The 14,383-nt window shown below is 35.3% G+C and overlaps 1 protein-coding gene across 6 annotated transcripts in view; it reads left to right on the top strand.

Moving 5' to 3' along the window:
* Cher (filamin A protein cher) overlaps positions 1–14,383 on the top strand; it is a 63,036-nt gene that overhangs the window by 19,807 nt on the left and 28,846 nt on the right. For 3 of the 6 annotated variants that reach the window (XM_076769806.1, XM_076769805.1, XM_076769807.1), the window contains 9 exons: positions 36–462; positions 545–760; positions 843–1,230; positions 2,472–3,041; positions 3,856–4,200; positions 4,283–4,689; positions 4,834–5,132; positions 5,348–5,486; positions 12,472–12,661. In XM_076769806.1, coding sequence (XP_076625921.1) covers positions 36–462; positions 545–760; positions 843–1,230; positions 2,472–3,041; positions 3,856–4,200; positions 4,283–4,689; positions 4,834–5,132; positions 5,348–5,486; positions 12,472–12,661 — 2,981 coding nt within the window. Of the gene's footprint in view, positions 1–35; positions 463–544; positions 761–842; positions 1,231–2,471; positions 3,042–3,855; positions 4,201–4,282; positions 4,690–4,833; positions 5,133–5,347; positions 5,487–10,707; positions 10,825–12,471; positions 12,662–14,383 lie in introns of those variants that run through there. The other 3 variants (XM_076769808.1, XM_076769809.1, XM_076769811.1) reach the window with 2 other exon arrangements.

A 14,383-nucleotide genomic window follows, 5' to 3' on the forward strand; every position in this document is an offset into this window, starting at 1 on the left:
AGCAAACGATTAAATGATTTCTTCATTGCTTCCAGGCTAACGAAAATTGACTCGACCACGTACAAGTGTAACTATACGCCGATCAAAGAAGGACGACACGTGATAATGATAACGAGCAGTGGGAAAAAAATTTACAAATCACACTTCGAAGTGAACGTTGGACCTTACAAGGAATCGTCGACCAGAGCGTTTGGTTCTGGCCTTCATACTGGAATAGTCGACCATCTAGCGAAATTCACGGTGACCACGAGCGGCGAGGCCGGTGGTCTTCAATTTTCGATCAGAGGCCCTTCGAAAGCAGTCATCAATTGCCACGATAATGGCAACGACAGTATAGACGTGTCTTATTTACCAACTGCTGTTGGACAATACGCGATTCATATACTTTGCGACGACGAAAATATTCCGCAGTCGCCATACATCGCAAACATTTTGCCTAAAGCCGACTTCGATCCAGATAAGGTACGAAATCTTTCTTATTATTAATTGTAAAACTTCGATCAACGTAATGATATTATGGACGTGCCTGATAAATAATTTTCAGGTTGAAGTATACGGGCCAGGAGTTCAATCAGAGTCCATTCCCAAGGACAAACCAACGAATTTTACAATAGATGTACGGAAGGCTGGTCAAGCACCTTTGGAAGTCGCTATTCAAGACGCCCTTGGCAGAGATGTTCCTGTCCGATTAAATGATAATCAAGATGGAACGGTGCAATGCCAATATACTCCAACGTGTGGATTGCAACACATAATCATGGTCAGATAATTAAAATTACTCTCTTACTGTTTTGGTATTAGAAGAACTGAGCTACGAGCCATTATTGTCTTTTTATTTTTAGGTAAATTATGGCGGTGTAGCTACGAAGAATTCTCCTTATAGGATGAAAGTAAATGCGCCTTTAAATCCCGCTATGGTGTCCGCTTTCGGACCTGGTCTTGAAGATGGTTTGAAGTCGAACACACCCACGCATTTTAACATCGACTGTCGCGAAGCTGGCCCGGGCGATCTTCGCGTAAACATAGTACACCCTAAGGGAAGAGAAGTCCTGATGACATTAACGAATAATGAAGATGGCACGTATACGGTTGATTACGTAGCGCCGCAACCTGGAACATATTTGGTAAATTTGAACTACGGAGGACTGAATGTACCCCAGTGCCCTATAAAAGTCAATGTCCAGCCACGTATAGACATATCGAAGATCAAAGTCGACGGCCTTACGCGAAGTAAGTACAAAATTATTTTTCGTTATATTATCGTTAATGATTTATCAAATATTAGAATAGACGCCTCGTCTTTCTGGAGAAAATATGAGGGAAAATTAGCAAATGAAATATAACTGAAAGGTTAGAAAGGTAGGCCTTGGCTTAACATTAAATCTACCTTCATGTATACCCATTCCTATCATGACAAAACAATACAATAAGAATAGAAGTGATATTGAAAAATTCATTCTACGTATATTATAAGAAATCAGAAATTCTAAACGAAATTTTAAAAACGGTCATTTGACCGGTCGTGGTAGGTTTAGTGTTGAAAGATGGAGGAAAGATTACCGCGTACGATACCATCGATAGTTACAATATTTTATGCTTTTAGTAGTGTAAAATAATTTAAATTCATCACGAATAAGGGTCGAAAATTTTATACTCTTCTTCTTGTATATTAATATATCGCGTTGGTTGCCTGATTGAATAATATCTGGTGCGTGTGAGGGATAGAAAAAGACTGAATCTGAAATTATTCTATTTCTTCGCTTGAAAATAATACACTTTTTATGCTTCATTTTATTTTTATACTTGCTCAAACTAACGGTTTTATACTGTATGATATTATAATAATTAGGGGATAATATGATATCAGTTGATTTTTATGTTTCATACTTTGTAATGTTTAGAGTTAATTACAAAACATATGCTTGGAATAGTAATAATTGTGTGAGCAAAGAAGAAACTATCATTAAATATTAAAGGTACAATATTTGTGTACTTTGTGGTTATCCAAATGTGACCACCATTTTATTAAGTAGATAAAATGGAATATGAATATTAAAAAAGCAAGAAAATAATAATTGAAAGCTCCTGTAATATACGTAGACCGCATCATACTTTAATTTTATTAGAAAATGATTAAACCAAATGACTCTATAATTTTATAATTTTTAAATACTTGTCGACAACGGACATAAGTCTGATGGTATATTCGTACCATTTTTAACTATTAAGTTCACTGTATCATTGACTTAATGGTATTTTTATATTTAAGTATCTGACAGCTTATTCTTTCTTGGAGAGGATGCCGCGTGTTTACATTCCTCGAAAAAGTGTCGATAATGTTCATGTATTGATTAACGTGAAAAGAAAATCAGGCAACTAACGACTACGTTATGCTTATTTCCTTTCATGCGTGATACACAACAAACTGAGAAGAGAAAAGTAAAATGTCAGAAACTAAATCCGTCTCGCAGCGGCTCCGGTGAACAGCTTGCAGCAGTTCCGCATAATAACTCAGGATGCAGGGAAAGCAGCCGACTTGCAGGTGGCGATTACGGCTCCTTCCGGTAATCGTGCGAAGGTCCACGTGGTCCCCACTCACGAAGGTTACCTGGTGAACTTCACGCCAACAGAACTCGGCGAATATCTTTTGGGGATTAGTTTCGATGGGGAATCGATATCGAACCAACCTTATCGTATGACCTGTGTCCACGGTTCCGATCCTGAAATGGTTCGAGCATCCGGTCCGGGGCTATCTCGCGGAATGATAAACAAGCCAGCCGAATTTGTGATCGATACTCGTGGAGCTGGACAGGGTGGTCTCGGTGTCACCGTCGAAGGACCCTGCGAAGCTGCCATTAACTGTCGCGACAATGGCGACGGAACATGTTCCGTGGCGTATCTGCCGACGGAGGTCGGCGATTACGGCATCAATATCACGTTTAACGAGAAACATATTCCCGGATCGCCCTTCCAGGCTATCATTGTGAAGGACACGGACGTGTCGAAAATCAAGGTCACCGGAAATGGCATTCAACCACACGGTACCGTCGATCGTGTTGCTCTGACGTTTCGCTTTGTTACTGGAAATACTAATGCATGGAGTTAGACATTCCTTATTTTTGCTTTTTAAAAGAATTGACGAATTGTTTACGTGAGCGTTGCATACTATGCCTGACCATCATCGCAGATCCTTCGCAGTTAGTGTCGTCCATCGTGAGCTTCGAAGTTTAGGGATGAGTTGTTGAAGGAGTTAAAAAATATTTTCGTACTACCATAAATATAGTAGAGCCATCGCCAAGTTGGCTCTGAAACGAACATGTGTATGAAAACAGTAAAAGCAGAAATAGAGAAGCATTCGAAGATCGTTAAAACGAAAGTAATTCAGCGTTCGATCGTTTCTGAATGACGATGGCGCCTCTACTACTACGACTCCTATATTTGTACGATTTTTAAACAAGATCAAATCGGCGGAACAGGAAAGAAGATTGCAGCGAATGATGGAATCAAAGTTTTCCTGTTTAATGTTTGATAACAATTGATTAATTTTGTTATGATTGTTTTGCTCAGTTCGTATTTGCACAGTTGGTGAAATAAATATGAAAGACTTTTCAGGGGAAAATCGAGTGGTACAATTGTTTATTTATTCCATCATCTGTGCTTTGAGTGTACTGTGATAGTAAGATATTAATTTTACTTTTTTAAGTAATACATACGCAATAAATACTTCTATGTTTGCGCGTGTATTGCTACAACTTTGTACGAAGTATCAGCATGTTGTGTTGTATAACTCTACAGAATTTAATAATTACTTGTCGGAAACCTGCGTGCTAAATATTGCATTTTTCTGACTTTTAGGTCCAAGTCCGAAACAACCAACAGAGTTCACGATAGACGCTCGAGAAATAGTGAAGTCGGAGAACGACGACGACAAGGTTTCCTGCGTGATCAAGAATCCCAGTGGCAACAAATTGGAGAAAGTAATCAATCCTCAAGGGGACGGAACCTATTGTGTTAGTTACGTGCCGTTCGAAGAAGGGCCACATACCATAGAAGTATTATACGATAACGTCCCCGTTCCTGGTTCACCGTTCTCAGTTAACGTTCAACGTTGGAACGATCCCAGAAAATGCAAAGCGTATGGACCAGCTTTGCAAAAGGGATACGTTGATAAGATCAATACGTTCACCATAGAAACGAAAGGTAAAATAATCAAATACCCAAGCGAGCATTTTTAATCGCCTTAAGTACAGTCACTTCATACATTCTCTGTCGAATATTTCAGATGCCGGTAATGGCGGTTTGGCTCTATCCATGGAAGGTGCCGGTCACGTGAAGCTAACATGCAAGGATAATTACGACGGATCCTGCAGCGTTGAATACATTCCACTCGAGCCAGGTGACTACGAAATCTCCATCTTATTTGCGGAGCAACACATTCCCGGGTCACCTTTCCGTATCAAAGTCGAAAACGAAGAGACGAGCAAGGGTGCCGCGCATGGCGGACCCGAGACAGCAGGTGAAAATGTACCAGGAAATCGTCAGAAACCGAAGATCCCGTCTACCGTGGACCCAAGTAAAGTTATTCTATCAGGACCTGGAGTGTCGTCGGTTTGCACTGCTTCTTTCCCCGTTGATTTCGTGGTGGACACTTCCAAAGCTGGCTACGGTGACCTGGAAGTTCAAGTTCTGGTGAGCATCGACGATAGATTCGTCCCAACGTAGCTTATTTTGTTATTAATTTTAATGAAACGGGTTTAGTTCTCAACGTGCCGGAAGAGACACTCTGTCTTATGTCTTTCGAAAGATTGTGATCGAAGTTGACAATATTTTCAGGGTCCGGACCAAATTCCTCGTAAAGTTGAGATTCAAAATCTTGGGGATGGAAAGTACAAGGCGACGTATCTACCTGATGATTGTGGTCGTTACAAGGTGAACGTGAAGTACGGGGGCAAAGAGGTGCCGAATTGTCCTGTGAACGTTCAGAGTGTATCCACCGGGCAAGCTGAAAAATGTAAAATTAAAGAAGGTATTCAGCATACTTTAGCGCAAGGGGAGAAGTATTGCATCACCGTGGACACCGAAAACGCGGGCTTTGGCGCGGTAACCTGTCGTATACGTTCTACTTCTGGAAGGTAAGCATACTCGTTTGTTAACTATTTCTACTACAATGGTCTCGGTGCAACGAATATTACAAGATGTTCAAGATCGTGTTTCTGTACTTTGTTAAACGCACATTTTTCTGTTCAAAACCAACAATACTTTGATAATACTTTCCTTCTATAGAAAATAAGTACCATATTTAGCGTGGTAATGAACATTTTAGATATATTTTGTATTTTTTGTTTAGTGAAGTTGTAGACATTGACATTGAGGATAATGGAGATGGTACAGTCAATATTTATTATACCGTTGCGGATGCGGGTGACTACACTCTTAGTATCAAATTTGGGGGTCAACCGGTACCAGATGGATTTTACACCTTCACGGTAAGTTGGTACTTTACTTTATTTACAATGTCATTACCACTCGTTTCGTATTCGGTTTTGTAGTTTTTATTATTTCCAACAGTCTTTTAGGAGTTTTCTAATTTTATGTTACTTCATAAAAGAATTATTGCAGTTTTAAAACGAATACTTATCTCACTTAATGTAATTTTCATTTCTATGCGGAGGGTGCCCCTTTTAATCATTCCGTGACATTATTTCCGAAACCACTCCTTTCATATGAAAGTTGGATGATTTTAAAAGAAACATTGCACAGTACTTTCGCTTATTTAATTGGCACCATATTCTGCCCCTTAATTACGAAATTATTCCATACCGAAACGGACATTTTTAGAAATAATATTTTGGATTTTACAGAAGTGTATATATATATTGTAGTTTTTAGAAATATCTGAACGTATTTCAATTTTTTCAAAATTTTGAATATTGTTAATTTTACAGGAGTTTGAAGAATAGTGCTCACATTTGTTAAATAAATTATAACTCTTGAACTTAAATGAAATACTAAGAAGTAGGAGATAAAATTTACTTTAGTTTGGAAGGAAATATCATTTTTGTTTCAATATAATTTCATTTGTTTACTTTATGGATTAGTAAACATAGGTAGTCCTCTGGAATTAATCATGTGAAAATTAATGGACATTAACACTGAATTAACGATACGTCTTTGCAAGAAATATTCTTTAATCTATTTTTATATCGTGGAAGTTATAGAATTCAAAGGTAGTTCCATTCATTATTAAAAACACATACAAATGTATTTCGTTCATGCTTAACAGTTTATATTATATGAAATATACATGCATATTTAATATAGTATCGAATAATATATTATTCCAAGTGTGCCATCATTTTGTCTATGTCCATTCATATGTTTACATTTCTTCTGAAAGAATGACCATAAGTCGATCCAAGGTAAGTTTGCATACATGCACAAGGCACTCTTTACACACATTCAAAAATTGTTATTTCAATTATAGATATACAGAGTGTCCGATCACCCCTGGGAAAAATTTTAATGGGAGATTCTAGAGGCCAAAATAAGGCAAAAATCAAGAATACTAATTTGTTGATGGAGGCTTCGTTAAAAAGTTATTAACGTTTGAAGTTTCGTCCGTACTGAATTTTTTTCTAGAAAGTAGGTAGAATTTCGAGGGTACATTTATTCACCAAAAATTATTGTAATTGACCCCCCTAGGTAAAAATAATTTTTTTAGAACGATTTGAAATTTTTTTTTTCGTCAGAAAATTTAGGCACCTACCCCCCGTCGATTTTTCTTAAAAATTCGTTTTTCATTTTTAATAATTTCGTTTGACATCCTACAGAAAAGTTGTTTAATACTTTTTTGTAGGTACCCATGAGCACTACTTCAGAAAAAAGTTTCATTTAAATATATTCACTATTGTAGGAGTTATGGCTGTTTGAAAATTGGACCATTTTTATAGGGTTCTTCGCATTTTGCGGGGTCAAGGATCAACTTTTCGAATATTTTTATAATTGCTACATATTCTACACTAAAATACGCGGCGTTTGGCTTTTTGAACATTAAAATCGTCCAATCCGTTCAGGAGTTATGACATTTTAAAGATTCACATACAATTTCGGGGGACCATTTCAGACCTCAGATTATATTTTCGATTAGGAATTTTTTTCTCGAAAGTGGGTAGGATTTCGGGGGTATCCTTATTGACCAAAACTGATTATAATTGACCCCTGCAACTGAAAATAATTTTTCCAGAATGATTTGAAACTTTTCAATTTTCAGGGTAATGTTATTATGACAGTTATGGTCAGACATTATATTTCCAGTAATGAATTTTTTTCTCGAAAATGCGTGATATTTCGGGGATATGTCTAGTCACAAAAAATGATTGTAATCGACCCCTGCAATCAAAAATAATTTTTTCAGAATGATTTGAAATGTTTTAATTCAATTTTTTAATAACTTTTTAACGAAGCCTCAGTCAAGAAATTGATATTCTTGATTTTCGTCTTAGTTTGCCCTCTAGAATCTCCCATTAAAATTTTTCCCAAGGCTGGCCGAACTCTCTGTATAGGAAGGATGAATATTTATTCTTGAATATTTGTAGAATATTATATCAAACATATTGATATTTCGTTAAACTTGAAGAACGTATAGTTAATAGATCAAATACATTCTATATTTGTCATTTAATCTGTTATAAGGAATCATCTCCTCGCCGATTGTTCAACGATTTAATGGATACTGCATTTTATTCGAACGTTGTTTCGATATAATTCGGTTTTTCGCTTTCTTTAAATTAGATCACCGGTTCTGTTATACTTACCGATGTTTGTGTTTCTCTTGGCTGTCTTTCTTAGGAGATTATAAATTCAAAGTTGGCAGTAGTCGTAGGTTCGTGGACAACTTTTCGAACGGTTTATGTTCTTGTAATCGTCCGTTATTCTTCTCGAAATTGTTTCCCGCAATCATGCGAATTAAATTGACTACGGCGGCATATGTGTGCACGGCCGTAATTAATTTAAACACTTGGACGTGTATCAGAACATGTTGCACCGTTGCTCAAGCATATCCGTTAATTATCTCCGGGTACATGTAAAATCTAAGGGAACAGTTGTTTTCAATCCAAGCTTACAGTATATAAAGACTAGTAAATTTGTTTTAATTAACACCGAATCTATAATTATAGATATCGTGTTTCCTTGTTCTTGGAACGAAATTCAGGTAATTGTTGGAACGAACAGGGTCCTCGACATCGATTTCAATGATTTTTAAGTATCTCTTCGCGGATGATATTTCGAAGAATTTTTTATCTATACGCATCGTTCGACTTTAGTTTTCGAGATATTCGAAAAAAAAAAAATTTGGGTTAAATTTAGTTTACGATTACACTGTATTTTAGCGTGGGCGGTCGCTTGGCGACGAAAAACAGAAAAATCAATGCGTTATAAGTCGTGCTAGATTGATTCACGACCATGGCGATGCGGTCGACAACGTGAAATAATTTTCTATTTTCACGTTGTTCTAGAATGTGCTCGATGAATTTCAACGGATTAAACAAACTAACCCAAACAACGTAAAATTCTAGTAAACTTAATTTAAACCCGCCGCGAGCGTTCAGAATACCGTATGCAGTATCAAGAATATTTTTGCGTACATCTCGAGAACTAAAATGGCGGTCATACACAGAGTGTTTAATTTCAATTTAGAAACTCAAATTGCTACTAAACTATCGCTACAAAAAATGGTTCGGATAAGAATTCAATGTAGCTTTTCGGCAGATGGACGCGTAGAGGTCATACGAAGGTGACATACGTTTTCTTACGCGAAATCATGTAATTTTTACCTGCTAATGGACGCATTATTTTTTTAAAAATCTTTTAACAAGAATCTATTTTTATTTATTGGAAAATATAGTTACGCCATTAAAGTTATCCACTATTTTGCAGTATACGTATTATTAACGCGAATAATAAACACACAATGGGTAATCGAATAATTTTTAGCCTGTAAAAAATGTGCAGAAATTTCGCATTTTAAAATGTATCAAGAAGATCAATAATATTTATTAATTAAAGTAACTTCGTAAAAGTACAGCCACAGTGACAGTTAAGATTGTATTCCATCGATATGCAATAGTCATCGATAATCCAAGTATCGATGGCTGAGGTAGAGCTATGAAAGGCTTGCTTGAGTTTATTGCACGATTCAGTTTGAAATCTAATACGCATCTTGTCCTCCGCGGGAGGCTTAAACTATTTTCAGTGCATGTCAGGCTTTCCCAAATTTATAAGCAGAATCGTTCGGAGTAGGCGGAGGTGAGTGGACGAGTATTAAATTAATACGAGTGGATAAATCCAAAGACTTTTGCATTAATTTGAAATATACATGTACTTACTAGGTCTGACTTGGTCGTGTTATGATTATTCAATTTAGCGATTATGGCTACGTGCGACAGTTCAAACAGCAGCACGCAAACCTAATTTTACACATTCATGGAGAAACAAAATCATTTCCTACCAAACGTCACATTGAAAATGCTCCAATCTTTCATCGATAGTTTGGACAATAACATAGTTTCAAAAATTAAATTTTATATTCTTTACTCAATCTATTAGCGATTTATGTTGTAGGTAAATACTCGAAACCGTTTCCACCATACTTTTTCGAAATGGCTGCCTTATTATACTGCATAATTTCCTAAAGATTTGCTTACATTGAAAATCAATTTTTAAATGTCATTTACAATGCAAAATAAGATTGTATTGAATTTATTATTATTCAGACATTGTAGCTTAAAATCATATTTCGTAATATTTATCTGTATTATCTAATATATTCTTTTCCGCTGATTGTATACTTTTTCGAGGATTATAGACCTGACCATTTGTTTTTTGATTCGTTTTCAATTTTAGTAATCGTGGATTTTCCAAAATGGAGGTCGCTGGTTCCAAAGCGTGAACAGTACTAGTATACATATATTTACACTCGAAACATGGATACGTTTCTTTCTGATTAATTCAGAATCTCAGAAATTCGAATACTGTTGGCAACTGCAGTTAATCGTGCATGCATACATGCCTCATGCTACGCAAATATACAGGCTGCAACATTTCCTTCTAATATTTCGTTGAACGATCTATGATCTCAATGATTGGTTTCCACGCCTCCGTCGGTATAATTTGCTACATTCTTCTTACATTTCAGCTAGACTATCCTAGCAAATTAATGTACTCATGATGACACTTATGTAGCCACGAGTTGTTTAAATTTTAAACAATTTAATCCATTTCAAGGAGCATACGTATAAATTATATAAATATACATAAAACAAAAGGCTGTTTTCTACTGTGACTAATTATGTTTCGTTGAGCGCAGATGAATTTTCAATCTCTTTGCATGGCGGTACCTGTTTTTGGAAACCTTTGAAATTCAAGGAATTAATAATCAGTGTTCAAGGTGCCCCATTAAAACGAGTCAGAACTCTGAAACTCTGAAAATTACTTTTCGGTTTGCGGCATGAAAGGATGCATACAATAGCACTGTTATCGCGGAGGCGCCATTTAATGTCGATAAACTTGGAAGTTTAAAAAATAGCTGAAACGCTTTTTAAAATTTTTTTTAAACGATTAATTAACGCTTAGATCAAGCACATATTGCCATCGAAAAATCTTTTGTAAAATAGATGAGTGGGGGCTGGCCAGCTATTATCGTAACATCCAATTCAGCATTGTGCCCGAAATTATCGTCGGTTTCCACGAGTTTCGCGACAGACACCGTCCTAGATGGTTCCTGCTATCCTATATTGCTGCTAACACTTTAACACACGTACTAAGGTATGAATTGAGCATCGAAAAGTAATTATTTTAAGGGAATAAATAAAACTGGGTCGAGAAACTGGGTCGAGAAAGTCGGAGATTTCTTTTTGCGTCTTTCAAAAGTTAATCGAGAATATTTACGCGTCACGAATAAATAAACGAATAAATTTCCTCTTTTTACGAACAGTCAAAAGCCTTGTTGACAATATGAAGAAGAAAAAATGAAATTTTCTTTTCTTATGGTCAATTTTGACAAGTAAACAAAAGTTTTTTAATCTTTCCTTTTTTCTTTATATTACTTCCCGGAGAATTAACTTTTAGTATATCGATATATTAGAATAACAAAAAATTTTCGACACTTTGATTACGTTTCCTAAAGCTCGATGATGAAGTCGCCTTAAAAACCACTATGTTGCAAACGCTTTCGTAAAATTATTACTGGCTAATGGAAAATCATGACAGTGACACTTGTTGCGATTCTAAAACTATGTAGAATGTGGGATTTCATTCGTTTCGTCAGTTTATTTCTGTTCTTCTCGTGCACTGTTGGTTTCCCTGCGTGTCGCGTAAAATTTGTTTAAATTCGAATTAAAATCTTACATTATAAATCAAACTAATCTTGTGTTCGAGTTAAAAGTAAATTAGGATTCTCTGCGATTCGATCGTGAACATTATCGACTGATAAAATATCGTCAAGGTGAAAAAGGGAATATTGAACATTAAAAAAGGAAAGGTTTTATTAACGATACGAAATGATATAGAAAATCAATATCGTTTGTAATAGTAACGATGAATATGTACGTACATGCTGTTGTTTTCTCGGTTCGAGGAGATAGGGAAACGTGTCAACAAAATTTGTTTATGAGATTTTTGTTGAAGGATTTTTCACGTGACATACTCGTTTTGCAATAATCCTGTGTCAGTTACATAATAAATTCTTTACACGCAGCGTGCTTTGGCTTGTTACCAGCTTCGAAATACGTAGATTCTATCGTAATGAGCTGTAGCGAACACCATCACTCGGTTTCAGAAATGTCGTGGATTTTTATCGTCGGCGTTAGCAAGCTCTATTAATCGACGGCATTTGTGCGTAGTATTGCCAAAATTTACTACTGCATTCCGAAATTATTTTACAGTAAAGAGAGAAAGTGTTCAAGAACTAAAAACAGTTTGAATAAATGTAAATTGCTTAAAAAGTTAGAAAGGGTAATTCCTTTCTTCTTGGTGTCGAGAACAGTTTTACAGTGCCATACAGTTATTTATAAGATAGTTATGTTTTAAAATCGACTAACAAATAATTACTACTATATTCTACGATTATTGATAAATTTATTCGTACAGAGACGTCAATGAACTTCTAATCTCGAAAAGTAAATTTTCATGTTTCTCCGTTTCTTCTTTGTTCTACCGCGACAATTTATATTTTGATTAGTTCTGTTCCAAAAATTATTATTTCCAAGTCTCTAATTTATTGATAAAAATAGCAAAGCAATACGGCCATCGATCGTACATGTGAAACGTATATTATAGTTACTTTAATATGCTTGTAATTGTAAATAAAACTTTACGTTTCATCAATTTTTATAAAGCGCCTCGAAGACAGTCGCGTCTCAGCGTTTAAATGTTTTCCGTTTGCTGTGAAACGTTGCTGGATTTCTGTTGTAGGCTTCGGAAGAATATCGAGAACAGAGTACACATAAGATCCAGAGAGCCAAGCGGACTCAACAGAAAGAGGAACAGCACGTTAGCGAACAGCACAGCACTAGTGTACAAGAAAGCTCCATACAAAAGAAGAATTTCAACGAAATCCGACTGAACAACATCCCTTTACCATCGTTGGGTGGCACCGTAACGTGTGAGTACTTAAAATTGATGTTTTTAACCGAAAATCATATCGTGAAATCACTATTTTATCAAGTCGAATACAAGACGCACGTATTCACAACGAAACGAGAACGTGCAGCGGGTTTTTAATTTTCTTTTTTTCTTTTTTAAAGTATCGGTCTTTCCAAAAATCCCATCTTATGCGTTAATTATTTTCCACGCGAGCATGTTGAATTATTTTGAAGTTAACGTTGGGTTCAAGTTCCTGTGTTTGATTCATGTGGCAGCTGTAATGTGTGGTAAATTTAGCACGTTAAGAGCGAATAATTGAACAACTATACAGGTTGGGATACAAACTTTGGTCACTAGATTTATTATAATAATAATAGTTTTAGTTATTTTTTGGGTAGAGTTGTAACAAGGAACTCGGGGACTTTATTTTTTTAAATGAAACCTTATACTTTTTGGTTCTTTTAACTTTTTGATCTTTTTAAACACTGTAAAGTAAGGATTTGCGTGCATATTTTATATTTTTCGATTCATTCCAGGCCATGTTTGACACTCTACTTTGCATTTATCGATGTCTTGCTTGATAAGAAAAATTGAAAATGTAATTTCTGAAATTTAAAACTAGGAATACTACTCAAACTGCATAAAAATTAGTAGAGTTTAGTGTAACAAGTATTACAATTTGCTTGTTATAAATTGCACAAAACTGTGATTTTTATCAAACTAAAAATCAGACAGGAGGAAAATTACTTTTAGTCGAGGAAACAATTTCTGTAATTTCGAAAACCTAGATGTTTATTTTTAGTGTCGTATGTTAAGAAACTTGGAAACTACAGACTACTATTTACTTCTGTTATATGGATGCATTATACATTGTATTGTGTCGTAATGAAATATTTTACGCGAACAATGCGGATGTTAAAGTAACAAAACAGTTGATTTAACGGTAATTATTTATAATAGGGGGCTCCTCACCAATTTCGATCATTTTCAAATATGTTATAGAACTCAGCAATCTGAACAAGTTTTCATTATATATATAATCCCTGCTCAATTTAGTTTCCGAGATATTTGCAAAATAACAACGTAATAGTATCGAAAGAATTTTACATATATCTCGGAAACTGAAGCCGAGCGGCGGTTATATCTATAAACAAAATTTGTTCAGAATGATGAGTTCTATAATATATTTAAAAATTATCGAAATCGGTGAAGAGTCCCCTATTCTAAATAAATGCTAATTGTTTATCATAGAGGACTCATCACCGATTTCGATTATTTTCAGATATATCATAGAATTTATCATTTTGAATAAATTTTGTTTATATACAGGGTGTTCGGCCACCCCTTGGAAAAATTTTAATGGCAGATTCTAGAGGCCAAGATAAGACGAAAATCAAGAACATCAATTTCTTGACTGAGGCTTCATTAAAAAGTTATTAAAAAATTAAATTGAAAAATTTCAAATCATTCTGAAAAAATTATTTTTGGTTGCAGAGCTCAATTACAATCATTTTTTGTGAATAGACATACCCCCGAAATCCTACGCATTTTCGAGAAAAAAATTCATTACCGAAAATATAATGTCTGACCATACCATTGATATGTTTCACTGAAATTTCATGCGTATCTTTAAAACGTCATAACTTCTGAACTTATTGGACGATTTTAATGTTTAAAAAAGCAAACTATGCGTATTTTAGTGTAGAATATGTAGAAATCGCAAAAATATTTGAAGAGTTGA

Source organism: Colletes latitarsis, chromosome 7 (genome assembly GCF_051014445.1).
Source record: "Colletes latitarsis isolate SP2378_abdomen chromosome 7, iyColLati1, whole genome shotgun sequence".
Lineage (NCBI taxonomy): Eukaryota > Metazoa > Arthropoda > Insecta > Hymenoptera > Colletidae > Colletes > Colletes latitarsis.